The sequence below is a fragment of the Dermacentor albipictus genome, chromosome 2, assembly GCF_038994185.2.
Source record: "Dermacentor albipictus isolate Rhodes 1998 colony chromosome 2, USDA_Dalb.pri_finalv2, whole genome shotgun sequence".
NCBI lineage: Eukaryota > Metazoa > Arthropoda > Arachnida > Ixodida > Ixodidae > Dermacentor > Dermacentor albipictus.
In genome coordinates, this window is record NC_091822.1 from 101,842,024 (window position 1) to 101,866,025 (window position 24,002).

The window sequence follows — 24,002 nt, forward strand, 5'->3', positions numbered from 1 at the left end:
TAGCCATTTTGTCACACTGCTATTAATGTTTCGCTGGAGAAATCGGTGCCAATGTCGTGGTCGCAACAATGCCAGATATTTACATTCAGCGGCAAGGCCCAAGGAAATGATTCTAACATCGAGAAACTAACAACAAATGCTCCGCTGTAAGCATTAACCTTGCGTGTAATGCGAAATGCCTATAGACAGAGGGTTGCTAGTTACTCGTCTTCCTCAGTCTGGGCGAAAGGGACATGGCACAAATGTACTTGCGTAGAAACACTGCAATGGGTCGATTTTTTTTTGCCGGGGGGCTTCCTTCATATATAAAAGAGAAAACGTAGACAGCAGCTATATAAACACTGTTTTAGTTTTTTTAGCTATATATTTTTCGTTGCAGTGTCTTCAGCTTCAAGATTTTCGCTACCTTCTTCTTGTTTCACTGGACAAGTTGTATGTTACATAATCCGGCTTCGGTGTGTCGAACACTTCGGGCGCTAGTTTTTCATATTTCATTGGACTTAAGTATTCGCGACAACTCTGCTTTAAAACACTTTCTTACAAGGTAGTGCTTTATTGCACTTTGAAATCATGTTGGAAATAAAGACTACGGAAATATTTTTATCGCCAGAGCGTCGACCGCATGGCGCCTCAGCGGCCTTGCAGCGGCAAACGCTTCGGGATCGGCGACAGCATACGTGGGCGTGCAAGGGGATTTTCAGGTCAAGTGCCATTCGCTGCCCTGTTCGCTTCGGAGTGCCTCTTGCTGTTACAAGGTCACTGACACTCTGTGCGGTCGACTTTCTCGTGATAATAATAAATATTGGGATGATTGAAAAAAAACGATTTTACGATTGTTACGATTTCATGCTTTATTTAGCGTTATCGTTTTTAGGTACGCTTCAAAGCGCGTCTTTATCCGTCAAGTGCTTTATTACGGGAAGGAAACCATGCTGATGGTGAAAGAGCTGGGCGCTGATAAATGTGACAGTTATTTATTCAACGCAGAAATTAGTACGAGGCTTTCGAACTTTGTTCAAGAAGATTAGAATGGTAAATTCTCAAAGCTGTTCAAGGACTACAGTGTTCCAGTACTGAACAAATCTTCATCTGCTGCGAATGCTACGAGTGGAGTGGCAAAATCTATCCTAATGCCAGTTACTCATATTGACCATGTTAAGCTAATCAAAGAGCGACACGTTCGAAGCCAATAAAGGCGAGTTTCGAAGACATGTTCTCGAATACTTAATCTACGGATTTGGACATGTTTAGACGGCAAGAATACAACTACGAGAATTTATTAGGCCTTTAGTAAGATTAGTAAGAGAACCCTCGATAGTTCAAATATGTAAGTGTGTATAGTTTTGTGCTCCACAACCACGTGGCAACTGATCCTAAACAACTTCAACATAACTTCCCCGCGAAGGGTAGCTCAAGCTATATGACTTAGCACAGCAGCTGCACCGACGTGCTATGTACGTGGGACGAATCGCGAGAGAGAGAGATGCCCACCAGGGGCCCTATAACGTAAAACTATTCCAATATGTTTCTATTCCAATTTCCTGACGTCAAATTTGCGTAACCACCGACGCAAGCACCGGGTGGTCACCCATAGGGTTGTCTGAACAGACCAATCAAACGCTGTCCTCGTTCATAGGAGGTCCCTTTTGTTTGCTTGAAAAACGAATAACATTGCCTACACTGAGCGGCTTGTTGTATCTAATTGGCTGACAAGAGGCGAGGAGAACGCTCAAGTGGAGAGGGATTCACTAGGGCAGAGCCAGTGCACTGAAAACCGATAACCGGATGAAGAGGGTGGTGCCGGCGTCTGCGATTGGTCGGCTTTCCCTTACTTAGCTTGTGGTGGCTGGTCGAAAATCGCGGCGGCATGCAACGGAAGCTTAAGAATGACGCTAAAATTGACCCTCAGCAAAGAAGAGTTGGCAGAATGAGGTAGTAAACGTGTCGAAAGTGCTTAAAAACGTTACACGGTCACGCAAGAAGTTTTATCATACGCAAATACACCCATGCTCTCCGGCATGTGCGAGTAGCCAGCGTCTCAGCGATCGGCAGCAGCTATCTTTTATTCCTTTCGGATCGGGGCAGCCTGCGGCTATTCCGAAAAAAATTCAGTTTTGTTCGGCATATTAATGCATCTTTATCGCGTACACGTCACTTTGACGCGGTGAGTTCGTGCGGTTTTGTGACGTCGCGTGGCAGGCAGGTGAAGTGGCTGCAGCCCGAAAACTTTGTACCAATAGCCGAGGGCTAATGGCGAAAAGGGGTCGAATCAGAAATAACTGTTTTTCTTTTTTCTGTCAAATCATGCATAATCAGTGTGCACACATCATATCAGATGGGGAGGTATTGCGGTTTTTGTAACGTCGCGTGACAGACAGGTGAAATGGGGGGTGGTCGAAAAAAGTTTTTGACCAATCGCGGAGGGCTGATAGCAGAATTGGAATAGAAAAGTTTGGAATAGTTTTACGTTATAGTGCCCCAGTAGTAGCGGACGTTGTGTTGGGGCGTTAAGGGTTGAGCTACATGGATAGTATAGAAAGACGTTGGCAGGAAGGTTTTAGCGTTAACAGGGGGCGAACCAACCCCTGGTAATGACTTGTGTATGTAGGCAACTGTATTCATTAAGGGGATAACTGCTTTCTTCAAAAGGGTTAACATAGCTCATTCGCACACAACGGGGTAGGAGAATAATGGACGCACAAAGTAGAATTAGGGAAGTCGGAACCTTACAAATGAGGTTATGCGGCATATTGACAAAGGAGGGGTTTCTATGTTCTTTAATGACTACAGTCGATATCCCCCCCCCCCCTCCATGCAGTCACCATCTATTGAACGTTTTCAGTATTTTCAATGTAGTGAATTACTTATTCGGAAACCAGCTAGGTGAATGAAGAGTCACAAAAAGGGTTGTTCCACCATGTGCTTCACATGCCGGGGCGCTTCGAGTTGCCGATCGATTCGCGCTCGCTCTGCGATCGGCTACTCCATGGTTAGCACAGACGACAAAAAGAACGCCCTGGGAAAGCTAGGCCATCCCTCCTGGTTTGCGGTCGGTACTAGTACGAATTTCGCTGTTTTTGTGAGAAACTCCGTACGAGTTTTCCTAGTTTTGTGCTACACTAAGCTGGATCGGAATTCGTTTACGTCTCTCTTAGTACCTTACGCACGACTTCACTCTCCTCATAGTAGGGGGAGGGGAGGAAGAGTGATTTGCATAGGCGCTGCCAACGAAAGCAGTGGTTGACCTGAGAAAAAAGAAAGACAAGTTGCTTTGCCGAAACGTTGGATCCACACATCCCATGTTCGACCGTCGTAGATGGCTCGTATAGGCGGCACTTTTATATTGTTCAGAAATTGAATATACAAAATTGGTTTGTAGACGGTCCTTCAGGTCTTTGTCGAGATTAACAACGTGATGGAACAACTGAAATGTTAACATTAAAAGAATATTCGGACGCTGCACTTTGCACATCCGTCAACACGAAAGGCTTAATAATATATTCTCTGAGTTGTGTCCTGTATTTATCGCGTCTTCCTGTATATTGAGGTACTTGCACTGATATGGCTCAGTTGTGTATATCTGTTGTTGCAGATAACTGAAGCGTGACACATATTACACTTGAATCTCAAAGCCAAGCTAACTGCTATGCCAACTGCAGCCGAGAACGTGGCCCAGAGAAGGATCGTATGCGCATGCTGCGGGTATGAGTTTCCAGCAACAGCTCTGGTGTATACCCGAAAGTGACGGCAGATGGAAGACTTCAGAGTTATCCGTGATTGAGTAACCCCTGTGATAACGCTCTAGCTGCACCCTAGTCACAGCGGTGGTTTGAAAGTAGGCATTTCACCGCAGCGCACCTGACGAACAGCTCTTCCAAGGTAGTGGCCGTAACTGAGATGGCGTTGATCCCAAAAGAACGGGATGCCCGCTCGAGTTGGGCGAACATGACGTCAAAGCCCTCGGTGCCAACCACATTCAGATCGATGTCCACTTCGTCGGGGCGCACGGCCTTCACCTGAGCCGCGGGTGCGGTGTTCTTGATTATCTTCATCACTTCCACCAAGTTGAACGGCGCCTGGCTCTTGCTAATGATGAGCTGGTAGCCCGGACCTAGCATCGCGAATGCATCGTACACGAGTGGCGTTACAAAAATGAAAGCGCGGAGTCTTGCTGTTGTTAGTACTACTTATCCGTACACATTCGCGGCACTCGCGACGTGAGTAAGCCTCTTGGGGGGCGTTATTGTTATTTCTGGTACTTCACGGTTTTGTATTAGACGGGCGTAATCAATTGCATTCTATATTGTGAAAGCACGTGTCTACATCGTTGTCCTAGAAAGGAATACCATGTGAATTTCGTGAAAGTTGTGTGTCACACACTTTCTTTCTCGGCTGACGGATTTTCAGACAAGACAGTGCAGTAAACTAAGTATATAAAGAAAGTAAGGATCGCAAGGCGAAAAAGGTATTGAGACCTGGTGAATATTGTGTCAGTTTGCCTCAATAGCCCTGTCAACCACAGAGCGAATATTTCTTCGAAAGCATGCTTGATTGCAGTGGTATGTTGATTTTAGCTTCTGCTTCGAGCTATCGCTTTATCTTTGCGCGTTTCTGTGACGTAGCGAATTGTTCATACCACTCTGAGAAAAACAAGCTCTCACCTATACAATCTGTGTTTGCATGCGTCTATTTTCTGTGTCAGCGTCCTGATGCATGAGAAAGCTTAGGAAAATGTAAAGAGAAAAAAAGTTATGAAATAATGAACTAGAACAGCATTCGTTAATTTAACCATTGGATTAATTATTAAACCAGTTGCAGCTGCTTCTCTATGACTCTCCGATGGCACACTATGGTCATCGGTGATGCAGTTCTTTGATGACTGCTGTGCTCGAGCAGATTTTCTGCAACGCAATGAGCCAAAGAGCATGCCCGTCAAAGTAATCTTTACTAAAATACATGTTTCAAGAACCAGTTGGCATTGACACTGAGTACCTAACCACACCGCTTCCTTAAGGCAGGCACGTCAGTCTAATGTTTTTTTTTATTTATAACCTGCAAAAGCGGCGTGGAAGATGTTCTAAAAAAAGCCTCCTTGGTCAGAACATGATAATCAAACAGCGTGCTATTTGAACGTCGAATGCTTCCCCTAATGTGGCCCTGCTTGTAAAAGGCTTCATGACGAAGCTTCTCGCGTGTAGCCATCAGTCTAAACACTGCGTGAATCATCACAACACGGCTACCAAGGATGTTGCGCATCTACCACGGATGTTCTGAGCTTTTCTAAGTAAGCGGACTCTGAATTTTCAGGTCTGATGCAAATTGGTCTTGTGTGAATTAACTACGCCTGCGAGAGTAATTCAAACAAATGGGGCCGGATTGACAAAGCTTCTCGTTCTTAAGTGGTGGTACCCGTTGACTGGTCACCTTCGCAAAAAATACGTCCACCGTCAGGATCGGCAATTATTTGCCAATGCGAACAGTTGTGGCTAGAGAGCTTTCTCGAATACAGGCCATGACTCACAGGAAGGCGGATGAAAATTTATCTACAGTGGGCGAACCGGGACTCCTCAGTTCTTTCTTCGTCAGGGCAATTGCTCAAGAAGTTGTTGGCTTAAGGAAGATAGTGCTCTGCTGAGAGAGATTTTACAAAGCTTTTCATGCGTAAATGATCTTCGCCACTGGCCAACTACATTCACTAATTAGCATTAGGATTGGTAGAATTCGCTCTTACAAATAATTACAGCGTGAGAGCTCTTCGTAAATACGTGCTCCGGTTACCCGGAAAACAAGTGCTACTGCGACAATACTTCGGAAGTGCGACATGTGAATAATAACAAGGGAAGAGGACATGAAAAAAAAAAGATCGCAGTGCCCAATAGAGAAACAAAACACGAAAAATGAAACCAACGTACACTGTTCAGTAAAGTAGTGCTTCGAAAACTACTACTTTATTCAGGACTAAGCTATTGTTCAATGGTAAAGAAAATAAATCAGATTTTCTTTTTGATTATTGCCTTTAAAATACGACGGTTGCCAGGACACTCCTTGTGCAAATGTTTACGGTGTAGATGGGTACGTGCCTCTCTTTCATACTGGAAACTCGATATATGCTGCAATGAAGATATGTTGGTTCTTCTGGAATGCGAATGGAGGAATGTGGTTTTATTAATGACATTGAACTTAATTCCCACAACGTTCCCACAATCTCTGACGTCACGGGGTTCTGATGCTGGTAACACATCTTTTAACACGTGAAGGCGTGCTTTTGGAATGTGTCCCATTTTTCTTATTGGAGAAGCGTACTCTAGGAGTGCACAAGTAATTCAATACCAAATATTTGCTCATAAACCGCGCGCCACAAATACAAAATGGCAGGACTGCGAATACATACAAAAATATCCTTCAGGGGAGGCTTTACGGCAATATAATTGCATCAGTGTATCCGAATTCAAAGGCACTTCATTATTGCAGTGAAGTAGCACGCATAATTAAAATTCACATAATTCCGCCGCTACATTTCTGCGAAACCTAACCACGTTTCAAGATTCCGCATAATAGACTGGTCATACTCAATGTGACCGAGGATATAAAACACAAAAAAATGATGACTGGGAATTTGCTTCGTAGCGTCAAGCGCGATGCTTGGATTTCATGAATATTTCGCCGTTGTTCTACGCAAATATGTGCGCCTGTGAGAAGCGAGGATTTTGTTCTTGTTACCCAGTGGCGCGATCTGAAAGAGGTCAGTTACGTGCGGCGAAAGGCTGCTTTAAAATATAGCTTGCCTGCTTTCGCGCGCTGATTTGATCGTGACCTAGTACTAGCGTTATGGGCGTGATCGTATGGCGGTTCGTACCGAAGTTTTTCCTAATGAAGGCTGACGATCCCGAGCAAAGCACTCGTCCGTATGCGATTATAATGAGGCGGTCAGCGAGCGCGTCGGCTTCCTGCAGGTCGTGGGTGGTGACGACCACCGCGCACGTCTGTCGAATGTCCAGCAGCAGGTCCCATAGGTCGCCCTGGTTTTCCGGGTCGATGCCCGCTGACGGTTCGTCCAGGAGGATCACCTGCGCGCACCACCCAACGTTGCAGCTTTTGTGGCAGCCAGTGCCGTCGCTTGTGTTCGAGATGAGGAAAGAGCAATGAAAATCGGGCCGTTGAGTGGAGGATCAATAGCGTTTCCTTTTCAGTAACTCTGAGCACATTGGGTTTTGTGTGCACGCAAGTAAAGGAAGCAGCACGTACGAAGGTTTTGCAGTAAGCAGTAATCACACGCATTATTGTTACCCGTTTCGACCATTGTCTTTAAATGGTCTCATTTCTTAATGGCACAGGAACGCGGTATCTGTAGTCAGCCTGGTCTTGAAAATTCGTGTTTCTAAAGTGGGCTGTGGAGGGAACGAGAACTGCCTCAACTATTTTCTCAGATGACTTTGTTAATTACGGGATCACATCTTATACTTAAGTGCCTGTTAATAATAGAATCCGGCGAGACAGTGACGAACAAGTAAACGAGGGCACCACGTCACATCGTTAACCGATTTGGCAAGACTGAAGGAAACCGAACAGAGGTACGCGACGACTATGATGCACTCTCTAGAAGAACTGTGCGTAGCTTGTGTTTGGGGCACCATTGCGAAAACGTAACAGAACTCCTAGAGCAACATTGTAACTTTCATGAGATTTGCTTGAACGTGGTCTGTTGAGAAATGAATCAATTATTCTCTTCTCGGGAGGCATCACAACGCTTTCTTCAAGGCCTGGCGGGCTGGTCTAATCAATTAGGATTGACTGCGTGGATAGGACAAGAAAAACATCTCTCGAAGCCTCCAGATGTCACCATTTTGTTGCATTTTCCGAGGCTTTGTTATAAATTTATAATAAACGACACTTGCTCCGAAAGCTAGAGTCCTTGACATTACCCTCCAGGTTTATTAGTAACATATGTTAGCTGAATTTCTTGAAGCACATTAACAATAACATGAAGCCAACATACAGTAGGGCCAAGAAAAACCTTTGTGGACATTGATTGTTCGTTTAAATTGAAATTACGAAAGAATAAGGAAAAGGCGAATGAAAGTGTACGATCAGACAACTTGCCGCCACTGGGAATCAAACCCTCACCTTATGCATTACGTGTGCGGCGCTCTTTCACTGAGCTATCGGGGCGACAGCGCTCCTTGTGTATTTTTGATGCGAAGCATACTAGCCGCACAACCACGCTCTTCCTTGCTGCGCCGCGCGCGGCCGCGTAGCTACCATATGGCGTCATAACAGCTGCAAAACGCGACAGCGTTCCCGTCGACCCGCCAAGGGGTGTAAGACAATGGGCTACGGCACAGCGACTACGCGCCCCGGATCGGACGCAGTGAGCGTCGAGCAACGCCGCGTTCGGCGCGGCAACGGAATATGCGCCTGAGCAAGCGACGCACGCCTGAGCCTTAGAAACAGCTCGTTTGGTAGCAGCTTGGACTTGATCCTGCACAGAAATGTGGCGAGAAAATACGAGATAAGTGATGTTCAAACAAAGAGCCACTACTTTACTGATTACCACAGCGTATTTATTGGTTTGAAAAAAAAGAATAAGCAGAGTAACGCATGGGTTGTTTCTTCGTCTAGCCGAACCAAATATAGCCAAGCAACAGCAGTTCACCAGGCTAAACAGTGGTTCAACAACTAAAATAAAGGCTAGTATGCTTCGCATCCTGGGCTTAACCTTAGCTAAGCCACAACCATTTTTTTTAATTTGTACTAGATGTGGCCTCGGGAGAGCCAGTGCAACTCATGGCTGTGGCAGTAGATGTGGAAAAGTCTGAACTGCAGGCGTCAAGAGTATGTGAACTCAGCTGTAGGAAAATGATCAGTAAACCCTTGTACGATGCCTCATGGCATGAAGTCTGCCGAGGTCGAGACCACCGTGTGCAATGAGCGAGACGAATATGGCAAATCAAGCTTCTTGGTTCCCATTATTCTTCTGGCTTCAGAGACCTGAGCCCGGATCGCGTTAGACCTTGTCGGACGTACAAGAAAGTTGTATCCATCCATCCATCCTGAACGACGGTGTCCTTCATGCGGGCAACGTAAGAGCCGAGCTACGCTTGTTCACATGAACGACGGCGTACACTGACCTTCAAGCACGAGTGTGTAACGAACATTTACCTTCAAACTGAGATGCTATAGTCATATTATTCGGTTGGTAATAGATGTCGAAGTGCATACGGGCTGCTATACCCATTCTCTTATACTAAGTTCATAACTCTGAAGAGCTTCTGTTCTTCGAACGATCAGGAGCACATTGTGCATCAAAAGAAGCCTGATTTCTCTTGTCAGCGACATATGGTGATAGGCATTGATTTGCTTATTACGACCTACAGAGCCATGGAATTTACATAGCATAGCAGTGGCAATGTACCACCACAAGGAGTGACTTCGAGAAGGGTGGTTCAGCGTATACCCTGGGACGCAAGACGACAGCAATGGCAACGCTGAGCCTCTTTCTGACGCCTCCGGACAGGTGGCATGGCTGCTGGTGTTGGCTGTCTGTGAGGTAAAGGTCATCGAGCACTTCCTCGACTCGCTGCTTGATCAACGAGTACGGAACACCTTTGAGCTGCGCAGAAGGTCAAAAGAGTGTGTCAGCAAACCTTGACAGCAGATGTGATATAGAATAGCTTTATTTCCATCTACTTGATGGAGGAGGCTGCAAGTAAAAGCTGCTCCAGTAGGCAGCTTGACGAGGCCCGCAGCCCCCTCTACAGAATATTCGGCAACAGCATACATGCAAGCGCATATGCATCATACATACATATATACACATACACATATACATATGTATACATACATATATATACACATACTCGTATATACTCTCATGAACCCACATACTCGCATTTACACATGCACACCTATATCGATACAGAGCCACTGGTGACTAAACCAAAAATACTTAGGGTAGCTTGTGTGGCTCTTGTGGTGAATACAAATGAGACAAGAATACGCCGCTGAACATTATATACACACATATATATACAAATACATGCATTCATATACCCGTATATGCATACACACTCGTATGCATACCTACACACACACACATATACAGAAGCATATATACACACTTTATATAGATACTAGCCGAGAGGATATACACTCAACCAGTAATTTCAAAATCATGCATATACAAGTCTCTCAGTTGTTGGGCCGTTATTTGGGTGATATCAACGCCTAGAATATTATATTTATTTAGAAGCATTGGCATTGTGTGTGACAGCTTCTCCCTTAGATAATTTGTTCTGGGTGTGACCACCCGCCATATCTGTTTATGACGGGTAACATAAAATTTGTCATTAAGTTCAAGGTTAGAAAGTTCTCGTAGAAAGGAGCAGTTCAGTTTTACTTCCCGCATAAATGCAGTTGTTAACTTGTACTGGTATAACTTTAACACAGAAATTATGTTGGCTTCCTGAAATAAGTTTATAGTATGGGAGTTGTAGGGGACATTAAAGAGTAGCCGAACAAACTTCTTTTGCAAGACAAGTAGTTTATGCAAATTAACAAAGGTAGTTGTACCCCATACCAATAAGCAATAATAGAGGTACGAATAAAAAAGCGAGTTATAAATGAGAAGTTTAACTTTAAACGGCAATAGTGATTTACATTTCCACGTCATGCCAATGACCCTAGATAACTGGATTGTGACTGCGTCAATGTGTTCGTCCCAGAGCATATTACTCGAAAACGTTACGCCGAGAGTTCTCATACTAGTAACCATTTCTATCGTTTTTTCCCCGTACATAATGTTAATACTTGAATTCACTGGCCTATTTTTGGGCCTAAAGAGCACAGCTTTGGTTTTGTTTGTATTTATTTCTAATTGGTTCATTATTGACCAGTCCCTCAGCTTAGAGAGCATGAGGTTCGTTTTATACTCTATATCTGTACAGTTTGTTCCTGAAACAAATATACTGGCGTCATCAGCATACAGGACATATTTCGCGTTTAGGTAAATATTAGTTACATCATTGATATAGGCGTTAAAAAGAAGGGGCCCCAAGACACTTCCCTGCGGAACTCCTTTTGAAATAGGCTTCATACTTGAACAATGCATATCTATCTGAACAGCAATTTGTTCAGATAGATATGCATTGTTCAAGTATGAAGCCTATTTCAAAAGGAGTTCCACAGGGAAGTGTCTTGGGGCCCCTTCTTTTTAACGCCTATATCAATGATGTAACTAATATTTACCCAAACGCGAAATATGTCCTGTATGCTGATGACGCCAGTATATTTGTTTCAGGAACAAACTGTACAGATATAGAGTATGAAACGAACCTCATGCTCTCTAAGCTGAGGGACTGGTCAATAATGAACCAATTAGAAATAAATACAAACAAAACCAAAGCTGTGCTCTTTAGGCCCAAAAATAGGCCAGTGAATTCAAATATTAAAATTATGTACGGGGAAAAAACGATAGAAATGGTTACTAGTATGAGAACTCTCGGCGTAACGTTTTCGAGTAATATGCTCTGGGACGAACACATTGACGCAGTCACAATCCAGTTATCTAGGGTCATTGGCATGACGTGGAAATGTAAATCACTATTGCCGTTTAAAGTTAAACTTCTCATTTATAACTCTCTTTTTTATTCGTACCTCTATTATTGCTTATTGGTATGGGGTACAACTACCTTTGTTAATTAATATCAAGAGGGCTTCGCTGATTTCCCCTCGTGGGTTCTGTAGAACTAATATTGTTCGTAGCGGGCTGATGTCGACGTTTTGGTATAGAAAATTATTCTAGTGCCGATAAGCCTATGACATGCAAAGCCTGCGCTGTGATGGATGCACCGCTCGTGCAATATTTGCTGCTTACGCAGGTCCTTTGCCGTTTTTAGTCAACGCAGTGTTTGGCTGGGCACACCGAGAGCTGCAGTGATTGCACTTAACGGGAGCTGCGCTCTCACCTCCTGGAAGAGCGAAGGCACCGACGAGCATGACGAAAATTTTTGAAGTGAACCTACTGATATCGCCGGCGTGAGGCGCCCAGGAATGTGCATCGTGCATTTTTACATTGTGTGGGCGTACTCAGCTGATTCGGTTGGTGCAGTCACCTTGTTGGCAATGTTCACTAAAGAAAATTTAATTTCCTTAACTGAAAATTTATCCTCGTTTACCTTTTTCTTGTGCCTTGTGCTTTTTTCTATTTGCACCTTGGGTTTTTCCAAGCTCGCCAAGCCGGAGATCCGAAGTCCTGACCGCGCTTCTCAGCACGCACGTTCTACGAATTTCCGGCGGAACACGCACCAAGTCCGTACTCAGGCAGGACGCTTGGTTTTAAGAGCGCATCATCCCTGTCACAGCGGTCAAATTCATCGCTTTCTTGTAAATACTTTGACCTTAATGGGGCAGCCTGAACACAAGACGCAAGGCCACGAAAATAAAATACTTCAGTCCGGTTTTGAAGCTCCAGAAGATTTATTCATGGGGTGATAGCGACAGGAGCTGTGGATTTACAGGAACAAGAAAAAGAGGACGTTACTCAACCCGACAGTTATAGACACATTTCGTAGCAAGCCAATGGGCGCTCCTATGTTTGGTCAGGAATATATTGTTTTGTGCTCTTCGTTTGTTCTTTATTTGCCACGCTTGGCTCAATAAATGGCTTTTCATGTTTCTTACTTGGTAACGTTCCTCTGTGCGCTCACTATCTAATTGGTTCTTTTCTGATAATGTCTCGCGGGTGTGATAGGTTGCGGTAGAATTGTTCGTGCCACGCACAATTAAAGCTTGGAACACAGACGTTGTGTACTTTGTAATAGTTGTAGTAAAGACGTATTATCTCTGATAACTCGCTTACTGTGTGGACCGTAACGAAACACTCAACTTCGAACATTCATGTTCTGCCCGTGTAGTCGTCGCCCACGCTTCAGCGCATTGATTACATTCATCTATTCTGGATACGTGCGTGATAGAATTGGCATAAGCTGTTGGGGTGTGTGTGTGTGTAGATAAGGTGCGCTAAACTTACTATGCCCGGAAACGGCGCCACTCATTTGCCACTGTGTAACTACTGGCACTCACTGTTGCTAGAGTTATGCGGTTCGAGTTATAGCGATACGACTCTCGTGGATGTGTAGATATTTTTTTTACCCTTGAGGAAAGCTGTGCATCGCCAAGGACCGGCAACACAGGCAGTCCTTGTGAAGAAACGGCCCATGAACTCGGCGACACAGATGCATGTAATCTTCTACACGAAAGTATTATTCTTACAGTCAAGTACTGCGCAATATTCCCTCCCCTATTTACATTTTGAAGCGTAAATAGAGCATAGTGCGTTAGCGACGTCGTTAGTGATTTCTGACAGCTGATCACACAGTAGCAAGGTAGAAGTGGTAACAGTTTCGCATTCGTGGGCGTTTGCACGCTTTCGCCGGAGGCAACGCATGGCGCGCCGCCGCTAGCGCCATCTCGTTCCTCTTAGAGCAACGTCCCCTGCGAAAGGGTTTACAATACAACGAAAAGCATAAATGGAGTGATGGCCAAGTGGCCCTTTCCCAGCACATTAAATGCTATCCAGTGGTGTTGATGGAGGATTGAAGGCGAGAAGTTTTTGTAGAGACGTTTGCGTCACCACCGTTCTGACTGAATAGTCAAATATTCAACACAGTGGAATACATGAGATCTCTGAGGATCTGATATGTTCTTAAATGCTTATAATTATTGCGAAATAAATAAATATAAGAAAATCTTGCCAGCGTCGCAACCATTATGATTTAAACCCGAGCCCACTCAAGGCGTTCAAGAAGTTAATATTAGCAATGCTGTCTTCATCTAAGAACATTAAGTGTTTCAGGATAGATGATTCAGCTACGGGATGCGTGTTGCACGCTATGTGAGATGCAAGGTACCACCGAGGAGACCTATAGTTCCTCTGAATACTGCCGTCATGGAAACTGCTTTACAAGTTATTGTGAATTCCTGCTGCGTAGAAAAGCGCCTGTCTCGTATTTATGCAGTCATGGGTCCGTAAAACGCAAAGCTTTTATTTTCTGGTTTTATTCCAATCTCCTAATGTCTCATTTACGTAGCTACAGGCGCAGACATCGGGCGGTGACCCAGAGTGGTATTGGAACTGCACCGCTCCTCCAACTGCCCCCCCCCCCCCCCCCAGCTCGCCTACTATGTCTCCCCATTTTGTTTCCCCTTGGTCCTCATTAAGACGAGGCCCCGTTTGTTGGCTTTTAAAGCAAAAAGTATGGCCCAGCTTGAAAGCTTTTAAAAATCTAACTGGATGACAAGAGGTGAAGAGCACGCAGAAGCAGAGAGGGCTTCGGCAAAAGCGCAGCGAAAGTAGATAACTGGATGAGGAGGACGGTGCCGGCGTCTGCGATTGGTCCACTTCTCCTTGCTTAGCTTGAACGGGCTGGTCGAAAATCGCGGCGACGTAAAATGACAGTTTAAAAGAGTTGGCAGAGTGATTTTATATGCGTGCCGAAATGGCTTGACAACGTTAATCTGCCACACAAAATATTTTACGATGTGCTGAGAAATCTATTCAACCTAACAGCTCTGGGTATCTAGTGCCAGTGACCGGCGGACAGCCATCTCATATTGCGTTCGAAACGGAGCATGTAAATAATTAAAAATATTGTTGCATGCTTAGTGCGCACACGTCACCTTTACATGGTAAGTTTCCGCGGTTTAGCGACGTTGCGTGACAAACAGGCGAACGCGGCGCAACTGCGAGACGTTTTGACAAATAGCGGATGAATAATCACGAAAAGGCGTAATATCAAAACTTTTTTTCTTTTCTTCTGTGTAATCTTTCATGATCACTGTGTACGTCATATGAGTAGAGGTGTTCTCACGGTTTTCATGACGTTGGGTGGCAGCTAAACAATGTGGTTGTGGTCCGAAAAATGTTTGACCAATAATGGATTGCTTATGGCAGAAATCGAGTAGAAACAGATTGGATTAGCTTCACGTTATAGCGACCATGTTTATCGATATCCGTCGAAGCAAACCTGCTGAGAAGTGAGGCATTTAAGTTCACCTCGTGTTCTCGCGAGAAGACACCTCAACAAAGTTTACAGCATCACTTAGAGGAACTGTTGAAAAACCGAAGCGTTGTTTAAGGAAGTGTTGCGAGGAGTCGCAAAAACTATAAACGCACGTCTCAGATGCGGCGGTAGTTCACTCGTTATGGGCAGTCACGCTGAACGGTATTGTAGTTGACCGGTGAAAATAATTTTTATCTGAAAAATAAATCAGCCAACCCTCACCCTCCTTTTCCCCCATCCCTCCATGGAAAACCTCATGAGGGCGCGAAAGGTGAGGGCCCGTAGACAGACAGATCTGAGGCTATCCCTGTTCATAAGAGCAAGTGCCAACCAATCATGAGGGTGCATTAGCGAAGGCGGTCGGCCAATGATAAACAGCGCTCCGGAGTAAAAATTACTTTTGCGAATCGAGCTTATGAATTTTCTTAACAAGTGCGGTGTAGTTGTCGTACCAGTCCAAAGTAGATGAGGTGCTCGTAGACAGTGAGGTCGGCGAAGAATACGTCGTCCTGCTGACAGAAGCTGATATTCTTCCGCGCAAAAGACGAACGGGTCACCATGTCATAGCCGCAAACTTGAATGCATCCTCTTGTTGGACGCACAATGCCTGCACATGGGTAAAAGGAAGAAGCACGCTAGCGTAAAGAGAAGGACGAAAATAAGCAGCCGTCTGAGTACGAACACGATTGGCCCTATTTTCAAAGTCCTTGGTATATCATCACGAAGCAACGAAGAGAATAATGTGTAAAACAGGCCATAGAGTTAGTTCACCGTGCTGCAAAGTTGAAAAAAAAATTTACATACTAATTTCAGGCGGTAAAAGAGAAACACAAAGACAAAATAACCAGGAAATAAATTCGTGCTTGCAGTTTTTTGTTGCCTTTTCCCATGCTGAATGCAGCAGTTACCAGTTACTGACTAGCTAGAATGCATATTGTGATTATCACCCATCCAGTGGGAGGCTAGGATGGTGCCTCGATACTATACATAGGCGCCACTTCGAATCGCAGCATTCAGAACGTGATAAAATAAATGGGAACGTGCATCTTTCTTAGCGCATTCGTCTGTGTGGAACTAAATGGCGCGATACGTTCAAAGGTGCCTAGTTCAGAACCTATAGCGCATGTAGCCCCTCTTCTGAATTAGGATAGGCTGCAGCAGAGCAGTGCGAGGTGTTCTCTTTTGTTTCTTTCAGCTGACGCCTCATCTCAATGTGGTAAAACAACCAAAAACGCGAGAAAGTAGCGTTGCAAAGGTTGTTAAAGACGTTCAGAGGCATGATAGCGAATATAACCTCTTTGAGACTACAGTAGCGCTTTCAAAAGCCGCGTCCAGTCGCCATGGCAAGAATTTTCCACAAAAAACTCACATAAAGATTTTTCATGTTTTTTAAGCACTGCTATGCCTGCCCACAACAAAAATTCGGCAGAATCCACCTCTAGTTGACTTTCGCTGACAATGCGTTTAGCATTGAATCAATCACCGCTGAAGCGAGTTATATACTAGGCGTGTACTCCAGCGGGACTCCTCTGGATGGATGGATAGATGTTATCAGCGTCCCCTTTGGTGGGTGGCGCCGCCAAGCTCTTGCTATTTTCCTCTGGATGGATGGATGGAAGGTAGGAGCGTCCCCTTTGAAACGGGGCAATGGCAGTTGCCACCATGCTCAGATTTTTATTTTGCCTTGTATTTTTAGCTGTGTTGTGTGTTATTGAATTTCTCGATTTTCTTTAAATACGTCTTCCTACCCTTTTAACCTTATGTCACCTCTCTGCTTTTGAGCCACCAATCCTCCAATCGCCTTATGCTTTCGCACTTCCCCAGCGCCTTCTAGTAGCGCTGCCGAGAAGTCCGTGCGGGCCTCGGAGACGGCAAACGTCGAGCACCAGTGCCTGCTCACGCTCAATTGTTCCCTCGCTTGCCGCACACCCAGAAACACATACTGAGTGACCCAAGTAGGCGAGAGGTTCATTGAAAAGCGGCATATACCCAGTGGATTTGTGGCGCAGCGTGCTAAAGAAAGCATCGGGTTGCTGTCCTTGAGAAACCCTTGGGACGTGGGTTCGACGGGGTTAGGAGCTATTGCATTTACGGGTACGAGCCATTGATGATGATCGTTTTCTGTCGCCGTTGAGGCACAAGGTATTCCCAGGATCCTAGCCATAGAAAACTTCGCTGTATAAGTTTCACATGCTAATATAGAATGGCGTGGCGAAACAGTTGCTGCGCTTCTGTTGCTTGGCCGCTTCCAATGCTGGCTCTCTCATACACTGCTTCCACCTGGCTTCCTCGCTTCCTAAGGGGTTCAATAGGTCAAGTTTATGCGTGCATCGCATTCTCTGTGTCTTTTTGCGTTGAAGGTGAATCATCATTCAAGTAAGGGATCAATGTCTTTGCCGGTTTTGAATGCTCTGGTGCACGATTTTACCACCATTGACATCTTGGATTATCGTTTCACATTAATTAGCGCATGCCGGTTATTACAGCGAAGCTGTATATATGCGCCAACAAAAACTATCATCATCAATGGCTCATACCCTAGTAAGCACTCATAGCCCCTTAAATGAGAAAAAAATGCAATGGTTCATAGCCTCGTAAGGCAGAGACTACAGACACTCATCAAAATGAAGCAAACAGTGGTTACATACTTTCTAATAACGCATACAACATAGAAAACAACATGTCGAAAACAGTGATCATCAATGGCTCATACCCCCGTAATCAAGCGAAAAATACATAGCCCCGTCCGGTTCAAAGCCTGACTTGCGAGCAGGAGGCGTTGCCATACACGCAAAGGTCAAAATGTACGTACATTTGTCCTCTTGACTCGCAAGAAGACAATGCCAGCGACTGTGGCGATGGACGTCTGTGCGGTACGAACGAATGACAGAATTGTGATAAGCACTGCTCATATCTCTCCAGGCACACCCGAGTGGGATATCGAGAAGTTCATGATCACGTACTTTGGATGGGTTAGCCGTGATGACACTACCCCTGTGATCATCGTTGGTGACTTCAATGAGGACATTTGAAATCCAGACAAGAAATGGTTTACTCAGAGTCAACTCAACTACTCAACAAAGCTCTTGTAAGCTCTTTAAGTTGCAGCAAGATTCTGTATAAGGTTGTAACCGAAGCAATCAGTCTGTATCACAGTAATCACAAATCTATCGTTACTGCCATTAAAAAGGATTAAAAAAAGTTTACCCTTGTCTAACCCTGTGTGATGTGCTACAGCTTCGCTGGTCTTCCACCTTCACAGAGTGGAACGATTCCTCAATTTCGTTTCGAATTTCCTTGCCGCACGTCGGATGTTGCGGACACAACTTAATAAACTAATCTAAATGAGATAACATTTTGGTTGGCGCAGTATTATTCAATGCCGTTGTCATCAATTGTCAGTGCTGAATTTTTTACAGCGGGAACCGCTTGTCACCAACGCGCCGCGTAGTTTCCTCATAGTCGACGATTGGCAACTTTTTAAGCTAATGCTGTTTATATGTAAACGTGATCTATACCGGTTGTTGACATATATTACGTTGCTGAAGGCCTTAGAACTTCATCACGATACGGATAATATACGCGTCCCTCCAACTCATTACATCGAGACGTAGAGACACGTGCTTTTTATATACGTCCACTGCTTTTTTCTTGTGAAGAACAAAAATCAAAGCAGCGCATAAAAACAATGTGAGACTTTGTGCGAACACCGTTGTTGCCCATTGTGTAAAATAGGCTTCCATGCTTTTTCGTGTACTAACCAAGCTCTTAAGAGAGAAAAATTATGAAGATCTGCTCAATGCAAGCGTTCTCCCGGATGAATTCTGCCTGTGGTCCAGTGAGGTCAATATCTAAGCGAAGAATACCAGTCACAGTGACATAATATCGAGACACGTTGCACCTCAAATGGGGAATGATAATACTAGTAAAAAAGAGTCCAGATCGGACTTAGAGACTTTAGAGGCATGATAGAACATGCGCAGATATATAGGGTATAGCTATGCATGCTGAAGGTGCGTCGCGTGGCATGTTATTAGCCACCGTCCAAGCTATCGAAATGTTCCTGGCTCTTGTCGATTTTTTAGTGCTTTCAGACATTTACGCACTAATGACAGACATGAGAAGAGTAAAAGACATCAAAATAAGAGGCTCCTAGCAGCTGTCAATGTTCCAAACGAAACTGGCAGAATGGCATGGCCGATTACGAGCTGCCCTTGGAGAACAAAGAAAATGTTGCCACATTAGATCCAGGCAGAGCTCCGATTCTGCTTTTCGATACCTTGTAATCAAACGCTTTATGTATATAAAATACCAGCACCTTTTCTTTATAAGTAACTCGGGCCACGTGCAACAAATGCCTTTCATATGCACGTAAAGGTGACTCCATTATTTTATTGACATGTTGTGTGTTCATTGGCTTCATGTCTTTGAGTTCTCGTTACGCAGTAATTTCAGGTATGACTTTTTTACACCATTGCTGTTTACACCTTGCAGTTTTTATGCCCATATTGCTGCACCAGTTTTTCTCCTTAACGCATATCATCCAGCGTCATTTGCTGTTCTGCTTACTTTTTCTGGGGCTTTCATTCCTGCTTTCTTACAGCCATTGTAAAAGCCACCATATTTATATTTGCGTTTTATGCTTTGAATTAATTTTGTTCTCATGTTGATTTTTTTCAGACACAACGGCTCTCTTTTACGTGGGGGCGGGACTTAATAAGCTTTATTGCAGAAATCCTATCCACGATTTTCAGACAGCTTGGGCGGAAACTTTAGCACGCTAAGCAAGCGGCAGAAAAACAGCCTCAGGGACTTGCATGTCTACAGTGTCATTGAAGTTAAGTTTAGAGGGCTGCTGATTGAATAGGCATAAGTGCGGTGACTCTTACAAAATTCATGGCGTTTGGGATGAAAAAAAATATATATACAAATAGATAGACACATTTGAAAGAGAAAAAGAAAGTTGTTATCCACCCAGTGTAGCTAATGCGAGTCGATGACAATTTTTCTATTATAAACCATCTTCCCATTTGCAGTCCCGTAGAACTGATTTTCCACAAATAGTTTTTTAATCGCATAATTGTTCTTATGTGACAATGATACGAGTATCAGGTAAAACTGCTGATACTGTGCGCTACTTGCATTGTTTGACTAGGTGGTCTGTTATTCCAGAAGCTATTCGAAGATATCCCACGTGGGAAAATGTGACGACTCGTGACATTCGCCAAACAGCAGGCACCTGGTGGAAGAGTTGCGCTTTGCTATCGGACAGGGAGCAGGCATACTAAGTTAAGCTTAGTGTTCAGTTAGTATTTAGAGAAATTTATACTACTCTGATATAATTAACCAAATCAGCGTCATGTAGCACGTTTACATCTCGTTAAAATGACTGTTGGTTTTATATAAGGATTAAGTGAATGATAACGGAACAATATTTTGTCTTGCGTTTCTAAACTGTACTTTAGTCAACCATCACATGTTATTTTCAACTGCCTGTTGACAATGGCCAGATAACTTCGAAGGACCATCTACGCATCCTGTAGCAAAATGGCGCTTTAAAATGGTCATAGGGAAACTTGTACACATTCTGGCGGATTCTACTTCCGACAAAAAAAAAAATCTTGGAACCGAACTAGGAAGATTACATGCAGTTATTACAGCTGTAACTGATGCTCAGGTCCACTTGCTTACAAGATGCAAAGTAATGGAAAGCTATTGGCGGCGAGGAGTTACGGAGTCACCATCTATCGGAGGCACCTCGCTGGCGTAGTATGAGAGATCACGGGGCGCGCTCCTCATAGGTTTTGCTGTCAGCGCTCACTTCAATGCTCTTTTCTAAATTCTTGGACGTTTTAATATTATTTCTCGAGTTGCGTCGCACTATATGTTTATCGGTGTTCTCAGCGTGCGATTTCCCGCTGCTGCTTTTTTTGTAATCCAGTGCATTAATTCATAACACAAACATGACCATAGGCCATGCTTTCTTTTATGTGCTTCTTACCGCTCCCTGTCCACTCCATTGAACTTTCCAGTATCTATAGCATCGACAAGTTCATAGACCAAACCGTCATGACATTAGTCGGGCAGCGGACTCGAGCGAGCGTCTCAGTGCGCGTTTTTCTAACATTGCAGAGCCGGCGCCGAAGCAGAAATATTCCTCGCGCCTGTGCTTGCTGCATACCCGAGTTGTAGCCGACGACTATTTGCCGGTGTTATGTTTCGCGAACCAAGCTTCACGCAGCTTTGTCCTGCGGCTACGTATGAATAAGGCTGACACCGGGCTCCGTTGCGTACGTCCGGCACTGCGGCACCTAGCAGTAGCCTACCATGTTGCGCACCTTCAAAAGCAGCCTCTACCTATTCTAGTGCTTTCAATCGTTGTAAAGGAGACACTCGAAGCGGGAAAATCTCGCCGCTAAATGAGGACCGCAGCGTACGAGGGAACTTAAACTCTCATTTTCAGCTCGCTTCGGCGCTCCCGAAGCAGCGCACGCGGCCGCTATGTCCAGGTGATTCCTAATAGCACGTCACGCCGACGGTGGCGCCAGGTTTTCCAGTGGTGGAGCTCGAGGCCAATAATAACTGTTTACTTCCTGGCAGCAAAAGAACAGGCTAGATGCGTGGGGTTAACATGAATTGCCATATTAAGTTATAAAATGAATTGTACCGGTCTTCTGGCGCTATGCTTATACTTATACTTCTATATTTTGGTACCTGAATGATGGTGGTTGTTTGTGTCGTATTTTTTTACACCATTGTTCTATCTTGCGAGGACAGTCACTGAAAAGCCATGCGTAAAACAAGCAACTAAACACGATGTGTTCTAATTGAGGTCTTGAGAGGTAATTTCATAACTGGCATGTTCATCTAGCATGGTATTACTCCCAAAATTTTTGAAAATGGGTTGTGCATTTCTGAAAATGTACAGTTGTATACGCTTGACAGCTGTCAATGGGGAGAAATATCTCGGTACGTAGTGTTTCACTATTTAAAGATATATGTAGTGAGTATTTCTTAGTCGTGCCTGTGCTAGGCATGTTGACCTTTATTACTGGTTTTCCTGCAAGTGAGTCTGTCCATTTTTTCCTTTATTTAACTATCCCAGATTCTTCTAAAGCCACAGCGCTTTCCACCAGCTGACATGCCTTTCTTCTTCCGTCTTATCCTGTTTTAATGTGGAAATACTTTTTCTAGAAATGTCATTCATAACATATGTATTGTAGTTAAAGAAGGCAAAGCATTCCATGCCATTCATTATCTATGCATATATTATGTCACAATCTACACAGAGAAAGCACATGTACGTAATTTGCAACATGAAAACTGTATTTTGCTGTTTTTGCTGTTCCTTAAATATTGTTATGAAATGCTGGCTTTGGAAGAGGAATTCTGGAGTGTGTTTACAAGATGTCTTTTCAATGTGCCTCGTTCGACACCCTTGTGTCTTGCATGAATTTTTCCTGTGTTAGCAGCATACCCAAATTTTTTAAGTTCTGTTCCCTTGCAAAGTGTAATCATGCTGTCGAGAGTCTATTAATTTCTGATGAATTTCATTTCAGTGCTGAAATGCATGGCTGCCATATGTATATACATTTGCATGTCATACACAGGCACTGAATGTTGTACTTTTACATATTTATGACAAACTAGAATTTATGCAGCTACTTTTAACAATGTATGCCTTTGCAAAAGCATGCATTTACGTAGGACACATTGCTGAACTTTTTCAGATTTGCGTCTTGTGGCGTGCTTAAATATGGAAGGCAAAGTCATTCGTATTGAGTATAGGTACGTATCCTAGAAATTTTGTATCACGCGACCGGTTCCAAGAAAAGCACACTTGTAGTAGCAATCTGATTTAGCTGACGATTAACATATGCATTAGTTAACTTATTTTTGCAGTGCAGATTTCATATCTTTCGGGCAAAGAAAATAAACCTTCATAAGTAAGTTCTACATATAGCCTAACGAACAGCTTGCTTGCCAAGATTTCCCTAAGAAGAATACGGAGGGAGCATTAGCTTGGCTTCAGGAGTGCTTGTGGAGTTTTCTATCGCTGTTGCTCGGCTTGTAGAAGCCGGATTTTAGACGACCTCTTGGCTTGCGCATGCCCACATGTATACATCTTCTAGATGGGTTGTTGCTACCTGGGATTTGACCATGGACTACCCTATGTCCCAGGCAGGCAGGAAAGCGGTTGGAAAAATACATACATACATAGAAAGATATTGTATTGTATTGTATTGGGTTTTATGGCGCATAAGCAACTTAGGCTATCATGCGCCAAACACACGGTATAACTTATTTCAAAAATTGGGTATCCTTAGCGAGGTCCTTGTCCAGACAAGGACTCTGAGGAGCCCAACAAACCAATTGAAGACCTCAGCCTTCTTCTCAGGACTGAAAAAATGGGTGAGGTGCATCATAAGATGCGTGTAAAAACCGGGTAATAAATTTTAGAATTAGTAGTTCTGTGATATATTATATTGCGTTTAGGATCGATGCGTCTTTCAAAAAACTAAAAACAGATGAAGTTTCTACTAGTGGGTTATCTCCTAAAAGCAGACTGGGATGGAAGGGAATGCGTTCATTGTAAAATACAGTAAAATGTTTTTTTCCTTAGCCGTTCGAGTTGTGCGCACGAGAATAAAATGTGATTTACAGTGAGTTCATTGCCACATTTCTCACATAAGGGTTTGTCTTGTTTTTTCAGTAGAAAGTTGTGTGTTAAGTGGGTGTGTCCGATGCGCAGGCGGCATAAAATTACTTCAATAAAACGTTCCTGATGCCTGCATGATCTCCATTCTCCTAGAATAGGTTTTACTAAATGTAGTTTGTTATTTCCTTCGCTATTCCATGTACGCTGCCATTTTGCTTTAAGCTTGTTTTTTACTAACTTCATGCAATCTGCATAGGGTATATTTACAGTACTGACATCCTTAT

The 24,002-nt window shown here is 43.9% G+C and overlaps 1 protein-coding gene across 4 annotated transcripts in view; it reads right to left on the reverse strand.

Moving 5' to 3' along the window:
• LOC135911683 (phospholipid-transporting ATPase ABCA3-like) overlaps nt 1-24,002 on the reverse strand; it is a 96,668-nt gene that overhangs the window by 41,167 nt on the left and 31,499 nt on the right. For all 4 annotated transcript variants that reach the window (XM_065444027.1, XM_065444026.1, XM_065444028.1 and 1 more), the window contains 4 exons: nt 15,512-15,666; nt 9,455-9,610; nt 6,857-7,067; nt 3,859-4,111 (listed from right to left, as the gene is read on the reverse strand). In XM_065444027.1, coding sequence (XP_065300099.1) covers nt 3,859-4,111; nt 6,857-7,067; nt 9,455-9,610; nt 15,512-15,666 — 775 coding nt within the window. The remainder of the gene's footprint in view (nt 1-3,858; nt 4,112-6,856; nt 7,068-9,454; nt 9,611-15,511; nt 15,667-24,002) is intronic.